The 17,879-nt window shown below is 38.8% G+C and overlaps 2 protein-coding genes across 3 annotated transcripts in view; both read left to right on the top strand.

The window, feature by feature from the left end:
* magi3a (membrane associated guanylate kinase, WW and PDZ domain containing 3a) overlaps window positions 1-4,711 on the top strand; it is a 169,416-nt gene extending 164,705 nt beyond the window's left edge. Inside the window, exon 21 of the mRNA XM_016256393.1 lies at window positions 2,367-4,711. Within this exon, the coding sequence (XP_016111879.1) occupies window positions 2,367-3,112 (746 nt within the window). The 3' untranslated portion in view covers window positions 3,113-4,711. The remainder of the gene's footprint in view (window positions 1-2,366) is intronic.
* A 1,421-nt stretch (window positions 4,712-6,132) lies between these two features.
* LOC107570136 (round spermatid basic protein 1-like) overlaps window positions 6,133-17,879 on the top strand; it is a 31,320-nt gene continuing 19,573 nt past the window's right edge. For both annotated transcript variants that reach the window (XR_001606994.1, XM_016256338.1), the window contains exons 1-6: window positions 6,133-7,150; window positions 10,396-11,024; window positions 12,361-12,498; window positions 13,911-14,053; window positions 14,180-14,347; window positions 14,459-14,567. Coding sequence is in view for 1 of the 2 variants with exons in the window: in XM_016256338.1 (XP_016111824.1) it covers window positions 6,328-7,150; window positions 10,396-11,024; window positions 12,361-12,498; window positions 13,911-14,053; window positions 14,180-14,347; window positions 14,459-14,567 (2,010 nt within the window). In the remaining variant the exon portion in view is untranslated. The remainder of the gene's footprint in view (window positions 7,151-10,395; window positions 11,025-12,360; window positions 12,499-13,910; window positions 14,054-14,179; window positions 14,348-14,458; window positions 14,568-17,879) is intronic.

Here is a 17,879-nt window from a genome sequence, read left to right as displayed (position 1 = left end):
TATATACACATGTATGTATGTATGCATGTATGTTTTGGCATTTTTAAATATATTTTTTGTCTATTTCTATTTAGCTTTTTTTTTTAGATTAGTAGTTTTAGTAATTTAAATACTTCATCTGAAACTTAGTTGCCAGCGCAAGATTTATCATTTTTAAAGGGTTAGTTCACCCAAAAATGAAAATTAGCCTGTTTTTTACTCACCCTCGAGCCATCCTAGGTGTATATGACTTTTTCTTTCAGACGAATCCAATCGGAGTTGTATTAAAAATTGTCCTGGTTCTTCTAAGCTCTGTCATTGCGGTGGGTGTTTCTGTTTAACAGTCCAAAACACGTTAAATAAATCGCGCATCCATAATAAAACGTACCTCACACGGCTCTGGGGGGTGAATAAAGTCCTCCTGTAGCGATTCCACGCGTTTTTGTTAGAAAAATATCCATAGTTCAAACATAATAAACACTTTTCTCTCACTTCTGCTGACTGTCGTACGCAGAAGCTGTTCTGGCGGATGACGTAGGATGTATGCGTCGCGATATGCTAGTCTCACAAGTTTGTTTACAGGAGCAAAAGAAGCAAAGTTTCCTTACTTTAGCAAAGGAAAGCCAGTCTCCTCTTGGCTTATATCAAATCCTCCGACATTTTTCTTTACAAGTCCTCGGTTTGCACGTCTAATTCAGGCGTTTTGTTTTGTTCTCTCTCCGCGTTCGTCACTAATCACGCAACGCCGACGTCCTACGCCATCCGCCGGAACTGCTTCCGCGTATGACAGATAGCATAAGTGATAGAAAAGTGTTTATTACGTTTGAAATATGGATATTTTACTTACAAAACGCATGGATTCTCTACAGGAGGCCTTTATTCACCCCCCGGAGCCGTGTGAGGCACGTTTTATTACGGAGGCGCGCACTTTATTTAACGTGTTTTGGACTGTTGAACAGAAACACTCGGCCACTCCAATGATAGAGCTTGGAATAGCCAGGACAAGTTTTAATATTTCTCCGATTGGATTCGTCTGAAAGAAGAAAGTCATATACACCTAGGATGGCTTGAGGGTGTGTAAATAACAGGCTAATTTTCATTTTTGGGTTAACTAACCCTTTGTTTTTCATCCACTATCTTTTATTTCAGCTTTATTTCAGTTAATATTTTTGGTTAATGATAATAACACTGAATAATGATTAGATATTTTAATCAGTGACAGCACTTTTATTTGTAAGCTATAATCTGACATGTCATAATTTAATCAAAATTGAAATCTTTTCAAGAACCCCCTGGAGCTCACATGCCCTTAGTTGGGAGTACCGCACTGGAATGATGCATCCTGGGTAAATCTTAGAGCCTAAATATGTGACCAAATATATTTCTTACCAGACAGTTAAATGAGAAAGAAATTGAAACCCATGTCAGGAGCCACTGGCTTGGTTTAATTTTTGGTTCTTGTTGCTTCACGTCTTGTGGCATGACATTTTATCTTGAGAGAAAATTGCAACTTTGCCATTCTGGGTCTGACTCTTTCTCATAGCCGGTTTCATCTGCTTGATATGGGTCACTGTATCTGGAGGCAAAAAGCCACTGAAGACTGAAAACTGGGACGGTTTAATTGAGAATGTCTCTGCTGAAGACAGGTTAATTATGTTCAGTCTATCAGTTGTATTCTGCAGATTTGCTCAATCCAATTCATTTTTCTTCATTAAAAAAGTTTTACACAGAGAAATGAACAGCACATTTGAAACGGATTTAAAAGTACATTGTGCATTCACTCCAGTTATACTGTATCAACTTGTATGTACTTGGAGCGGCTCACCTCACCTACATTTTTTTTGCTCAAAAATACAGTGGGGAATAAAACAGTAATATTGTGAAATAGCACTACAATTTAAAATAGCGTTTTCTCTATTTTAATATGTACATTTTTGTGATGGCAAAGCTGAATGTTCAGCATCATTACTCCAGTCTTCAGTGTCACATGATCCTTCAGAAATCATTCTTATATGCTGATTTGGTGCTCAAGAAACATTTCTTATATCAATGTTGAAAACAATTGTGATGCTTAATGTTTTTTTGTGTAAACCATGAAACATTTTTTCAGGATTATGAGGAATAAAACATTTTATAAGAATAGCATTTATTTCAAATAAAAAAATGTCATTATAAATGCCTTTACTGTCACTTTTATTGCAGCTGTTCACAACATAATGCATCCTTGCTAAATAAAATAATTTTATTAAAAAAACATCTTACTAACCATAAAGACTGATTTGCTCTTTTACATGTTACAAAACAGACTGAGTGCACCTTTAAAATAAATGGTTTTAATGTTCTTCTCTATCTTCTGACACTAATTATTACCATGTTTTGCATTTCAGATGTTAAGGATATGATGACAGGTCCATCTGCAAACTCTCCAAGGTATTCTGCATCCAATGAGCCGTCGACACCAGCATCTCCATCCTTCATCTCTCACTCCCCTGAGGTCAGCCCCTCTCCACCCGAGGAGCTCTTCTTCGACCCAGTGGCCACTTCGCACGGACAACTTCACCAACATTACAGAGACCCCAAACAGCAAACTAGAAAGAGCGACCCAAGCATGCCTCGCAACAACAATGACAATTTTACACTCCCTCGAAGACAGGATGGGAAAGAACGCTCACGGAGTCCAAAAAAGACTCTAAACATGGACAACAGGAACGACCCTAGTGAACGAGAACCTCGATCTGCAAGCCCCAGAAAGACCAAGAAGGAAAACAGTGGGATCAGACAGGAAATGCCTCAAAAGGCCACTGACGGATTGAAGCCTAACTCTGGAAGGAGATACAAAGACGAGGACACTATGCACAAGCAGGACAGGGAAACGGGAGAAAGCAGACCTGAGGTCTCAAGAGGTGGCAGTGACAGATACCAGAGGGACAAGACAGCAGAACCTCAGAGGTCTGAAAGCGGTACCCTCAACCGGAAGGACCATAGAGGACGAGACAGGCCAGAGGACATTGAGGGAGTGCCTCAAGAGACTCCCCACAATGGGAACCCTACCACCAAGAGAGCCCCTATAACCCCAGGCCCCTGGAAGGTGCCCAGCTCCACAAGGGTTCGGCCTCCGGTGCATGGAGTCTAATGCGTTTGGGAGCAGTTATTGATGTGAATCACTGTGGATTTTGTCTTTTTTTGTATGACTATCACCATCTACACTGATAACATGCAGCGTTTGTTTGTGTCCACCAACAATACGAGCCTGTTTTGTTTTGTGCCAGTCAGACTGCAGCTGCAGACTCATCCATGTCTCTTTGCTCCTGTGACTATAACATGAAGGATGCTTTTCTGTGAAGGTTTAAAATGTCTGTTAATATTTAAAAAAGGGGATAGTTCACCCAAAAATGAAACTTCTGTCAGCATTTACTGGTATGACTCTGCAGAACACAGAAGAAGATATTTTGAAGAATGTTGGTAGCCAAATCAATTTGGTGGCCATTGACGTCTATTGTGTATGGACCATAAAATCTTTCATCTTCCACTGAAGACAGAAATACAGGGCTGAAACGACATGAGGATGAGTGAATGATGACAAAATAGATCTTTGGGTAAACTATCCCTAATTCTCCATCTTTGTCCTTACAAAGACTTTTCCAGTGATGCAACTGTCCTCAAGATCCAGTCCTGAGAAGTGACTCTGTGTAGGCTGTGCATTATTCAGCTTTTTGCAGTGAATTTTCCACATATCCATCTTTAAAAGACCAGAAACTTGTGGTTAAATATATTGTTTACTACTTGTGTGTTGATGAAGACGCATATGTAATTTATTGAAATGAATATGATGATATAAACATATACATGTATAGAGGTATAGATATTTGTGTCCATTCTGAGCCAGGTCACTTATTAGTGTTCCAGCTTGCCGATACGACTTTCGGCTTCTTAACAAACATATTTTTTCACAGTGCTATAGCTTTCACAGTTAATCTCGGTGGAGCATTTGCAAGGTGTGTACATTTGGGATCAAATGTTCACTCGTATCATTAGCAGGTGAAGCAGAACTGGGAGAAATTCAGATATATTTTTGCATACTATCCAATCTAACATATATTTTTTCTTATTCTTTTTAGCACATCAAATGATTCATACTGCATCATTTTCCCAATATTGGGAATTCATATTCATTTAAAGTGTCTTTGTGCATCTGTATCTTTCAGATTAAATGTCAAGATGCTGTCTTATATCCAAGGGAAAAGTAGCTGCTCTGAATTATGGACCGATCATGTTGGTAGTTATTCATCCGGTTCTTAAAGCCTCAAACAATTGGCACAGATTCAGACGCAAGATATAACCGTGTCTAATATCTTTTTTCGTAACAGTATTTTTGAAATACCATAAATATTGAGTGTCCATACGGACAGAGCAGACATCAGTCAAACATTGCATATGCTGCAGCGCTTCCATGTTTTGTCATGATGAAAAATGTGAATACTTTCTAATACGGTTTATGATTGCTTCGTGATCATTAATCTCAATCCTTTTGTAGCTTGTTTCTCTAGTGCATCTCATGTCCTGAGGTTGTATGTATGATACTGTGGCCTTGCATTGCTTTATCTTACACAAAAAAGCCTTGTGGTCTCTACATTGTGGTAGTTGTAAATGTTTATAAAAATACAATGTACAGCACCTGTATAAAACTTGCCTTCGTGAGGGGAAAAAAAATCTATAAATCACTCCATTATTTTTTTAAGTAATTGAGAGTATAGGCATATATAGAGAGAGTGTTTAAAGAAATTAATCTGGTCATGACCTTCTGTTCATGCACTGATAAATAAAGATTTCCTGAAAAGATGCCTCTTGATCTTTTAAATTTCTGATTTCCTACATTATTTAACATGAGTGACAGTGCACATGTTTAGTAGCATTTAAGGGGGTGTTCACACAAAAGTGATGGGAAGTTCGATTCAACATCAGTGAACAGGTTCTTTCGAACAGTTCATACCAAAGACCCAGTTCGTAAATCGATTCAGGGATTCTTTTGTAATTACGCCATCACGTGGTCCCATCCCAACATATTGATTCTGTAATAAAAACATGGTTATTTTCCAATCTATTGTCACAGTCTGTTGCGGCGATGACTGAATTTTTTTTAAACCGTGTAATTTTGAACCTAAATAAAATGGTATTTACTTAAAATACTACAATTAACTTGAAACTTATTTAAAACAATTCATACAAACAAGCAACACATTTTTTGTATTTTTATTTAAAATTTCTCCATTGCACAAAATGTTCTTGCCATCGTTTCTTGTTTCAAAAGTCAGTGAGCTGTTGAATCGAAAGAATCACAAACTGATTCCGTCCGATTCGTGAATCGTTTAAGCCAGGGCAGCGTTTCTCTCAAACGCTTCATTTTCTACAAAGTCCCTCCTTCCGACAAGCGCAGTCTGCTCTGATTGGCCAGCTGACCCAGTGCATTGTGATTGGCCAAACACCGCAAGCACTCGTCGGAAATGTAACGCCCCTTACCATAATCGCGAGCTTCAGCTTTCAAAATAAATGTAAAGACAGTAAATAATGTCAATAGCTTTACCATCAGTTCAAGCCCCGAAAGGGGAACAGACACAGTAATGATGCAGTACACAAGCCGCGGTTAAGACTTGATATATCGTGCATCCCCAAACAAAACAGTAGCTGATTCAGAAGCGCCAGATTGTCACAGCAAAGTCAGAATTACCACCTCTCCTAGGTTCACGAAACGGTCGTCCATAAAATGCATTGCTGTTCTGTTGTAAGTCATCTTAAAGATTCCTAAATGCATCTACTTTCGGAAGGCCAAATAAAGTGCTTTTGCTTTCGCCTAGAAACACAGCGTCTCTCTGACATGCTGCTTCAACACTAACTGCGGTTACTGAAACCACGCCTTCTTTCTTTGTGTGCACATTTGGGGGCATTATGCAAATATTCCCACATAGTGAGGTAGATATGTGGGGGCGTGTTAGAATGAGCGGGGGCGTGGTGGCAGAGTCTTAACTTTGATAAAGAATATCTCTGGTTTTGAGACTTTAGTCTTTGCAACTTCAGGGATCTTATCTATGCACAATCAGCTTGTAACACTCCAAAGAGAAAGGAAAACTTGAAATCGCATCATATGACCCCTTTAATTTGACACGCCGACTTAAAAAACGCAAAGCTCGTGCCGCAAATAACAGGCAGATGCGACGCAATATCCGAAAACGTCCGTCTGACTCATGTTGTATACATAGACCACCCAAAAATAGCCCAATTAGCAAGAAAGAGTCCTGTGTAAACGCCCACTAAAGAAATCCAACACCGTGCAACTATTATTTCCAGGATGTTATGTGCTGCTCTCTTGTTGGTTGTGAGCTCAGCTCAGCGCGTTTAACCCCTGAAGCTGCTACAGCATTAGCTCAGTCGCTGGCCGCGGTGCGTGGAGCAGCGCACGCAGCCCTTGAACCGTGGCAGTCCAGAAACATCACTACCCACAAAGCTACCAATTGTGCGCATGCGCGCTCCGAGCGGGAAAACTACAAACGCGTGAGCGCCGATTGGCTACGGCCAAAAGAACTACAGCTCCCAATAGACGTGCGCAAAAAGTCCCTTTTAAAGCCTTTTAAATTTACGTGCAAAATGGCTGCACAGGTCGATCTACTGCGCGTCAAAGTAGAGGAGAAGAGAAGTGACAGTTTTGACAAAGCCACCAAAGAGAAGAAAAAGAAGAAAAAACGGGAATGTTCGCCGTCCGATGACAAGCACGAGAGAGCGGAGAAGGAAGCGAAGAAAATAAAGCTACAACACCATCACCAACATGCCCAACAACGAGCGCATCCACCGCACCAACAACAGAACAGCCAAGCGCGCGACTTCAGCAAAGAGCAGGCACCTGTGCAGCACCACCATCACAACCATCATCACCATCACAGCTCAAAGAAAGAATTACCTCCGGGATGGCCGCCGCGCAAAGTGACACCAGCAGCGGCTCACGTCCCGCAGAAGACGGTCCTGCCGCCTTCCCCGCTCTTCACTTTCACGCCGCTCAAAGTAGCGAAGGCCGAGACCCCCAATAACAAGCCCAAACACACCGAGAAGGACGCCAAACTCAAGCCCAAGAAGGAAAACACCGAGGCGAATGTTAAAGTGGGGGAATGCAAGAAGAAGAAAGGTAACTTTTTAATAGCGTTTAGACGTAAGCCAAACGATATTATATTTCTGGCTGGCTTCCAACTTGAGAAGTGAGCAGAGAAAGTGTCGTTAGCCTCCGCTGCTAACCCATGCGCGAGCACGCCCCCATTCACAAGAGCTGTACGTGCAGATGAGCAGAACTGCTACCTTTCATTGAGAAAGAAACTTTTCACCGCTGCCAAAGTGCTTTTAAATGAAGTATAACTGAATACTTTTTCGCTGCTTGGTATTAGAGACGTTCTCTTTGCAGCTGTCATGTTTACTGTTTACTAAACTCGCTGTAACTAAGGTAATCTGTCATTTCACAAACATAAGTAACGCGATACTACTATTGCTTTTTATTAACACGATATCATAACAATGCCATGTTTTTAGACAAAATACGTTGATGTTTTTTTGGAGTGTTTTGCTATACCGTATATGGTAATACTGTATTATTATGCCAAATTTGCTCTTCAACGTTGACATAGGAATGATTCTGAAGTGGCTTTTCGCCGTCTTTACACAGAATGTTTATTGCGGCACAAAATGTGTGCATTCACACAGCTAATACAACTGTATGCTATGATACTAGGGGCTAATGTGTGTCAGAGCAGGCTTAATTTAGCCTGGCTTTTATGCGCCAATATGTCTGTACATAGAATTTTGAGCAGGCACAGAGCAGCCTTAACTCGACTGTTAAGATTTAAAACACAGTACCATAGTATTACCATCTGTCTACCTTTTTTTTTTTTTTTTTTTAATTAATGAGTTGGGTAATAACAACAACTGTAGTAATTATGGTATCGTTCCCAAAACTGGTCAGTATTTACCATGGTAAATTGATGTAAATGTAGTATTAGATATGTAGGAGCGTATTACAGAGATAACTTCTTTCAGGACCACCAAATGTCCAGAATTGCTGGACTTGATTACCAAGTACACAGCAAATTTGAAAGTGTTAAATTAACACTCACAGTGAGAAAATTAACACTTTTTCGGTTTATATAGGTCCACACTAAATAGTTAAACTAACACTTTAAATAGTGTTAATTTTTTTTACACTTGCATTGAGTAAAAACAACACTGTAAGTGTTCACCATTAGTGTTTTCCCTCCCCCTCATTTACACCAAGTTAGTGTTGAAACTACACTACGTGTGTCAATATCTTAACACCAAGAGACTAATTTCCACACTAATATAGTGTTCATACAAACCCTGATTACGGTAATTAAGTGTAATCTGTATTCGACTAAAAATACCTGTGCATTCAGTGTAAAAAAAAAAAAGACAACACGCTGTATCAGTTTGAAATTTTATTTTTAACACAGATGTAGCTATTACACCAACACAAAAAAGGTACCATATATTCACCATCATCTGACCCATATAAACACTGCTGATCAAAAGGCCTGTAGAACAAGCTGTTGGCTTTTGACACCAGGGCTTCGTCGTAGGACTGGTTGAAGACATAGTGAACCCAGATGTAGCTATTACACCAACACAAAAAAAGGTACCATATATTCACCATCATCTGACCCATATAAACACTGCTGATCAAAAGGCCTGTAGAACAAGCTGTTGGCTTTTGACACCAGGGCTTCGTCCTAGGACTGGTTGAAGACATAGTGAACTTTAAAAAGTTCAAAGGCACTCAAGGAGCTGGTTCCAACGCAAGGGATGAGGCGCTTGTCCACAACGACGTAAAAGTGGTTGATCCTGCCCTTACTCCTTACTGATCTCAGTAGGAATGGCTGGTGGCCCTCCCTCCTGCCGAGACCATAGTGAACTTTAAAAAGTTCAAAGGCACTCAAGGAGCTGGTTCCAACGCAAGGGATGAGGCGCTTGTCCACAACGACGTAAAAGTGGTTGATCCTGTCCTTACTCCTTACTGATCTCAGTAGGAATGGCTGGTGGCCCTTCAATACAGGTGCAGGACTGAAAAAAAAAGCACAAACAAATTAGATTAAACCAGGAAAACAAACAAACAAAAAAACACTAATTACAATGTGAAATGATAAATGCATAATTAAAATTAACACCTATATAACACATCTTAACCCAATACATGCCAAACAAAACCAGTTGATATCATGCTTTGTGTATTACAGTGAAAGGAAAACGTCATTAAATTAATTTCCTCAGTTATTTGTAAATTAAAGTATCTACTATTGCAGATGAAGCACGCGCACGTCAAACACGTGTCTCATATGATGAGCAAATATTAGTTCATAGTCATACGCTGGCAGAAAATATAAGTTTAGCAAAACGCTTCTTGCTTGATTATCTGATCATTTATCTCCGCTGCACTTTACTTTGCAGACGAGAGTAACCGCGATATATTTCATGTAAATTCCTCGGATCATCCGAAGCTGTGCGTTCAAGGTCCACGTAAAAAAAACAAAAAAAACACGCGTTACTGATTGCTGCTCACTTACACAGTCAGAGATTATTTGTGGAACAATTCACAGTTATACTAAAATACTGGAGACAAATGCAGTACAATGTCTTATTTTGGCAACACAAATAACGTGAGCCCCAAGAAGGGGATATGGATGCTGCGTTATTTGCGTTGATTTAACTCATTAAACAGTCAAGTTACACAAATCACAGAAATGAACCTGTTATCTACCCCAGATTCTAAAATATAAGAAAATTTACGTTTAAAACGGCTAACTAACAAACAATGCCATTCTTACCTCAATTTGCTTGCTAACAAGTGGTGCAGCTAAATGGCCTCGAGATGCTGTCGGTGGTCTGTCGCGTTATCTAAAAAGAAATACTGTTAGCACTCTGGCAATGTTGAGAAATGTACTAATATTATTCTGAATGGTGAGAAACGTTAACTACACATGAAAATGTGTCCATTTAAGTGGTTATAAAATATTATACCTGTTTGAACACTGTCCTCTCCTCGTGGTTGTCCGCCATTAATCAAAAAGGAAATAATGTGCAAGGACCGGAAATTGGATCAACTCATCACCAGTGTCAGTTATGTCAACTCGCTGTAATTACACTGACTCCGACCACTGATTTACACTGCAAGTGTTAAAGCCATTCAAATCAACACCAGAATCAACACTTTTTAACTCTGATAAATTAACACCATAAAAACAACTGAATATTTTGCTGTGTAGTATCTTAACAACTTTTCAGTTATCCACAAAGTAATTTTACATAGGTAAACACCTAGACATTATGAACAAAAGTTTTTCTAAGTTCTACCATCTCTGTTGATCTTTTCAGAGCCCCATAATGAGAATGGCAAAACCCAGACCCTGGAAGAATACCTCCTAAAGAAAAAGAAAAAGAAGAAGCGGCATCGTGAAGATGAGCGTGGCAAGAAGTTGCGCGTGCACAACAAAGAGGTCCAGACGCTGTGTACAGGATTAACAGGAGACGCTCTGCCATCTTCTGAAGACCCTGTGTTGCATGCGTACATCAAAGATGAAAAGCCATGTCCAAGCTTAGGTGAGTACTACACTCCCAAAGCTGAGAAGAAGCCGTTCCTCTCTCACCGAGACCACTTCATCCGCAGCTCGTGGCTTCAGACCAACACCTCCTTCAGCAGTCTGATCCATGAGGAAAAGCAGCCCAATGGAGGGGCGTCTGTACTACACGCTTACGCAGACGAACTGTCTTTACTGCGACCGGGGGACACTGAAAGATTCGCCCAGGAGTTTCTGGATCTTGCCTTTGCTGAACACCCTAAAGGAGCCGCACGCTACGCACTTGCAGTGGTGCACGGAGCGGCTGCCTACCTGCCTGATTTCTTGGACTACTTTGCCTTCAATTTTCCAAATACACCTGTCAAGATGGAAATCCTTGGTAAAAAGGACATTGAGACCACCACGATTGCCAGCTTCCACTCTCAGGTAGGATGACGCTTTGCACTCATTAATTTTCCGTTGTACCTTCAAGACATGGCTTGTTTTTGGCAGGATACATTATGATGTGTAGCTCGCTAAATTAAGTCTATACCAATCATTTAGCCTTTCCCACTTTTAGAGAACTTTTAAAGCAGGTGCATTTATTATTTACACAAGTCAGGTGGCAAGAAGGTGGCAGTTCAAAGTACAATAACCGTCTTAAGTGATGTAGACCAAATTTACCCACAATCAAACCGTCAGGCTTTTTTTCTGCTGTCGCATAGATAAAACAAACTGAAATTATTGCATTTATTCTCATAGCAAGCAGGAGAATCACAGTTTAGGGAAGTTATTTAAATTTTATGGCAGTCTAAAAACCATATTACTGTAAATCTTGCCATAAAGGGGGGTCATATGATGCTATTTCCATTTTTCCTTTCTCTTTGGAGTGTTACAAGCTCTTGGTGCTTTATTCTCGCTGTAGTATTGTTGTTGTTGCAGCCGCCGCCATGTCGTGAAGGCGCTGTGTGTTTCGTTGTGAAAGCGAAACTACTTTGCTTGGTCTTCCAAAAGAGGACAATATCCGCTTCGTCATGCCTAGAGCTGATCCATGCTGGTTGCTGAGGAAATACATCAACTTCGCGCGGTGGATCGCTGGATCGGCTTTCATCGTGGACGAAGCAGAGTACAGCCCGGGGTCGTCACGTGGTTGCCGCAAGCCCACCCGCCGCCGCTCACTCGGGCCTGCCGCCCTCTGCTCACTCTAGGCCTCCGGCCTCCGCTCACTCTAGCTCGCTGTGATTTTCGTTGTGAAAGTGAAACTACTTTGTTTGGCCTTCCAAAAGAGGACACGACTAGAAATCAGTGGTTAAGTTGTATTTACAACACTGTTCCAGAACAGTTCAACCCAAATATTCAGATGTGTCCAGTACATTTTATGGAGGACTGTTTCCTGATCTTGGTAGAGTAGACTACAATGTTGACTAAGTTTTTTTTTTATATCTAAAGAATTTGCGATAAAAGCATTGACGCCAATCAGAATCCACCTGACTTGAAAGAGCTTGAGCATTTAAAGCAGTAAACGACATGACCGCAGCTTGTGCTTTTAATAAACACATCATTATTGTTCCGTTGGTGTGAACAATAATAGTTATCTTTCTCTGAATAAATGTGCCTTTAAATTTTTTGTTTGTGTCATGAAACTTTAAAAAGTAGTATATAAATATAGTAGTATATAAAAATGCACACTATTGATATTATTATATCATTATATTTAATGCACACTAAGATAAAGGGTGTGTGTTACGATGTTTCCAGGATTTGAAGTGATTTTGTGTTGCAGGTGAACCGAACGTACTGCTCTGGGACATATAGAGCTGGTCCCATGAGGCAAATCAGTCTGGTCGGTGCAGTAGATGAGGAGGTGGGCGATTACTTCCCGGAGTTCTTGGACATGCTTGAGGAGTCTCCGTTTCTGAAGGTTAGGACATAATCTCTCACAGATGAGTGAGTTTGAAAGGCTTTGTGCTGCAGGTGTTTTGTAGTGCAAATGGTGTGTTTCAATTCACGATTTGAACCTAGATGAATGGTATCGTCTTGCACACTTATGTAAAGAAATTAGTTTGCATCTCTTTACTTTTAAAACCCCCATAACATCAAAATTGGAGATTTGTGACTTTTAGTCCATGTTTATTTGCTGTGAGGTGTATACCATCCAAATGTTGGAGGCCTGAAAGATTTTAATGTTTTTGAAATTAAGTCTCTTATGCTCACCAAGGATGCATTTATTTGATCGAAAATGCTGTAGAATGTCAAATGTTATGATTTAAAATAACTCTTAAATAGCTCTATTTTAATATATTTTAAAATGTAGTTTATTCCTGTGAAGACTGGAGTAATGACCGCTGAAAATTCAGCTTTGCCATCAGTGTCACATGATTCTCCAGAAATTATTTTAACGTGCTGATTTGATGCTCAAGAAATATTTTGTATTATTATCATTCAAAGAGTTGTGCCGTTTAAAATTGTGGAAATTGTTTTTTTCCCCAGGCTTAATGAATAGAAATAAATATAAAAACAGCATTTATTTGCAATCACATTTTTTGTACCATTATTAATATCTTTACTGTCACTTTTGATCTATTAAATATATCCTTGATGACTGTAATATTTTATTTTAAAAGCAAAAAATTAACCCAAACTTTAGTGAATGCTAGTGTACTCCTAAAAGTTGGCAAAATAAATGGACCAAAATATTGGGGCATATACATATTTTTATAGAATAAAATGCACCTCTAAAAGTCAATAATAATGTCATGACTGATTTATATTTATTCATTTTGCAGATGTTTTATCCAAAGCGACTTACAAATGAGGAATACAAGCAATTCTTCATACTGATAACAAATTGATAACCAATAAGTCGTAAATAATAAAATTCTATACTAATTTGTATTTGTATACTTATTAATAAAAATCTAAACTAAAATCAATGATTTTTAAAGATACTCGTGATTTTAGTCATCCATAACATTATATTGTACTGCGAGATTTGCTATTAAATTTAACTTAATTTAACATTATTATTATTATTTTTAAAGATTAAATGAGTATTGGATGATGGCAAATGTAATCTAAACGTAAAAATAGGGAAGATGAGCAATTTATCCAATATCAATAAAAAGTCTAATATCAACCAGTAACTGATATGCATTCCTAAGCAACAGCAAGTTGCAAGTCATGAATAATGGCTGTGTTTCAATACGAAATATGTCACAGAAAAGAAAACTCTTCATCCAGTTGTTTCTTGCCTTCACACTTTCATACAGCAGTCAGGGCAAGACTACGGCACTGTTTTAACTTCTCAACTTGTGTTTTAACTTGTTTATGCAGATGACTTTGCCATGGGGCAGCCTGTCTTGTCTTAAGCTTGACTGCAGGTCTCAGAGTGATGATGGCCCCATCATGTGGGTGAGACCAGGAGAGCAGATGGTCCCCACAGCCGACATGCCCAAATCTCCATTCAAGAGACGAAAGTATTGATTCAACCGCAAATTGAACGCTCTTTTTTTTTTCTTTTTTTTTTTTCTTTTTTTTTAAAAGATTAAAACATTTTGAAGCTGTTTGTAGTGCCTCACAAAACACTTTCATTTTGTTTGTAGATCAATGAATGAGGTCAAGAACTTGCATTACCTCCCGAGAGCCAGTGAACCTCGTGAGGTGCTCTTCGAGGATCGGACGCGAGCCCACGCTGATCACGTTGGCCAGAGTTTCGACTGGCAGAGTACAGCAGCTGTGGGTGTCCTGAAAGCAGTGCAGTTTGGGGAATGGTGAGTGCAGCCATATGCCACACAGAAACATATGCACATGCTAGTACATGCAAAAAGCCACGTGTAATTAACCATAGATAAAGTGACCTTTGATGTTCTCATCTCCCATAGGAGTGACCGGCCACGGATAACCAAAGATGTGGTCTGTTTTCACGCTGAGGACTTCAATGATGTCGTTCAAAGGCTTCAGCTAGACCTGTATGAGCCACCTGTGTCACAGGTAGGAGCTGTGTTACTGCTAAGCATATTTTTCAGGACAGACTGTGGGCTTGTGTGTTTATATTAGTCATGGTTAACATGGCAATTTAAGTTGTGTAAGCACAACTTATGAGTGAACTTGCTTTTTTTGTACCGAGTAGGACTTTTTTATGTGATTACCATGTAGTTTCTTGGGTATTACATTCAGTATTCTTTTTTTTGTTTTGTTTTATTATACTGTCACTGATACACAGCAGTGTGTATTTTAAGTATATAACTAGGCCTATATAGTCTGCATGTTTCAGAGCAAAGTGCGTCACTGTGATCATTTACACACGCGCAACTCATGATCCAGTGTTTTACTGTGAGCTGAACCACTTAAATGCTGCAAACTTCATCTCTGCATGTGCTGTGGAGTTTAACATGCATTTGGGATTGAAAGCTGAGCCAGTTACACTTTATTTACATTTGCATAATATCCCACAATTTTGTAGACAGATGATTACAGCATTTCATGCAGATTTTTAATTAGAAGTGTTTGTAAACCTGTTGTCAAGTTTACAAACTCCAGTTTACAAAGTTCCAGTTGCAGTTAAAGGGGTCATCAGATGCTAAATTCACTTTTGCATGTTGTTTGAACATAAATGTGTGTTGGCAATGCGGGTTCACATCTCCCCTATAATGATAAAAATCCACCCAGTGGTTTTTATTTAATCCCTAAAAATAATATCCCCTTTTTCAAATCAGACCATTCTCAGCTTCTTGTCTGTGACGTCGCACGGACGAAGGCCGCTCCTTGTTGATTGACATGGCTGTTTTACCTTAGACCCGCCCTGAGTGAGCTGTAACAGTCCGACCACCAATAATGAGCATGTTTACATGCACACCAGTAAGCTGATAACTCACAAATATCAGCTTATTAAAATAACCAGTTTTCCCCGTTTGCATGCACATCAGTAACCTGACAACGCAAGAAAGCTGCGTTTACATGACTTCATTAGTAAATCAGGTTATTTCCCTGTAGTGACGTCAAAATATAATCATTTGTGTATCTGACTCGGAGTATTCCATACATTTGTCAGTTGTGATGTTAAATTAAGCTTACAACATGTCAGCGGGAAACTTACAGCTCATATATTATCCTCTCATGCAGTTATAAATGCAGCATTGTGACTGAACCACTTCTGCTGCACGAGATGAGAACACATTCTTATCATTTTCTGAGTCATGGAAAAGTCTGCTTTTGTGATATATTTCCTTCTTTCTTTACTGCAAGACGTTTGCTCGGTCTAGATGTGCTTAACGCTGCACTAACGATGTGTTCCTGTTACGTATCACACATGCGCACTTCAATAAGCCGACAGAAAGCGGGTTATTGCGTTTACATGCCGCGCGAAATCGTGGTAAGAGCCAAAAAACTACCTATGTCAACCGGTTTATGCTTAAGCCAATTATGACCTTACGCCGATAAAAGAAAACGGGTTACCGAGTTTACATGACCAAGTGCGTTTTTGGCTTATTAAGCATAATCGGCTTAAGAAGGTGCATGTAAACGCACATTGTTTCGATGCCGGGGCAGGGACATAGACAAGAATGGCTCCATAGAGATTGTGGTGATTTGTTGTTGGATGTAATAATGAACATAGCAGTCATCATTTACTCCCGACATCTGAGCCGCTGAAGACGCTGTGGATTACGTTTGTTTCTGAAGGGAATGCACCCCGATCTGCCTAAATGCGTCTATGTTCGCGCAAATCATTCGTGATCCAGCTTCACTTACAGCAGAAGTGAGGGTAAGGTTTTTTTTATGAATCTTTGCAATCGCTGTTCCTAATTACGTGCTAGTTAGCAAGTTTCCGCCGGCTAAATGCGGTTAAAGTAAACAGTCTCTCAGAGCACTGCTAGTCACCCCACAGAAGAGAGGGGCGGGGTGAGCAGAGCTCATTAGCATTTAAAGCAACATGCAAAAAAAACGGGTTGATTTTTGCAGAGCTGATTTTGAACAGGTAAAAAGGGTGTTGTTTTACAGTACCATTGAGAAATTTTAAACAAAGTATGTTCTAGACTTTTCATTAAGACCCAAAAGAATCATATCAACTTGTGGAAAATTATGTGATGATTGAATCCTCATGGTCTTGTTTACATTGCTATTCGCGCATATAAAGCTAAAGCCCTGTTAGGGCTGGACGATATAACCAAAATTTATATCACGATATATTTCTTAATTTCGGTCAATACGATATAATTCCGATATCGATATGAACACTATTTAAAAAAGCCTCATAAAAACTGCCAAGAATGCCCACAACAGATGTCTGTGCATACAAACTTATGAAAAATGTATTTGCCAAGTCTATGACACCTCATATAAAACCATATAATATTTTAGAAGGAAAAAAAAAAGCACAAATAAATTAATGTTCACCTTTAATTTGTATTTAGCCTTCATACAAACAAGAAATGTGAAATCACTGTAATCGTCTCAGACTCACCTAATTAATATTAATATATTTAGCTTCAAACTATAGGCTAACATACACTACCAGTCAAAAGTTTTTGAACAGTAAGATTTTTAATGTTTTGAAAGAATTATCTTCTGCTCACCAAGCCTGCATTTATTTGATCCAAAATACAGCAAAAACGGTAACATTTTGAAATATTTTTACTATTTAAAATAAAAATATTTTAAAATGTAATTTATTCCTGTGATTTCAAAGCTATATTTTTAACATCATTACTCAAGTCACATGATCCTTCAGAAGTAATTCTAATATTCTGATTTGCAAAAATAATTTATTATGTTGAAAACAGCTGAGTATAATTTTTTCAGGTTTCTTTGATGAACAGAAAGCTCAGAAGAACAGCATTTATCTGAAATAGAAATATTTTGTAACATTATACATGTCTTTATCATCACTTTTGATCAATTTAAAGCATCCTTGCTAAATAAAAGTATTAATTTCTATCATTTCTTTCCAAAAAAAGAAAAAATCATACTGACTCCAAGCTTTTGAATGGAATAGTGTATAATGTTACAAAAGCTTTTTATTTCAGATAAATGCTGATCTTTGGATCTTTCTATTCATCAAAGAATCCTGAAAAATGTACTCAACTGTTTTAAATATTGATAATCAGCAAATCGCCATATTAGAATGATTTCTGGATCATGTGAAACTGAAGACTGGAGTAATGATGCTGAAAATTCAGCTTTGATCACAGGAATAAATTACATTTTAAAATATATTCAAATAGAAAGCAGTTATTTTAAATATTAAAAATATTTCAAAATGTTACTGCTTTTGGATCAAATAAATGCAGGCTTGGTGAGCAGAAG

This window comes from Sinocyclocheilus grahami, unplaced genomic scaffold (genome assembly GCF_001515645.1).
Source record: "Sinocyclocheilus grahami isolate Dianchi unplaced genomic scaffold, SAMN03320097.WGS_v1.1 scaffold29.1, whole genome shotgun sequence".
NCBI lineage: Eukaryota > Metazoa > Chordata > Actinopteri > Cypriniformes > Cyprinidae > Sinocyclocheilus > Sinocyclocheilus grahami.
This window is presented reverse-complemented; position numbering and strand designations above follow the sequence as displayed.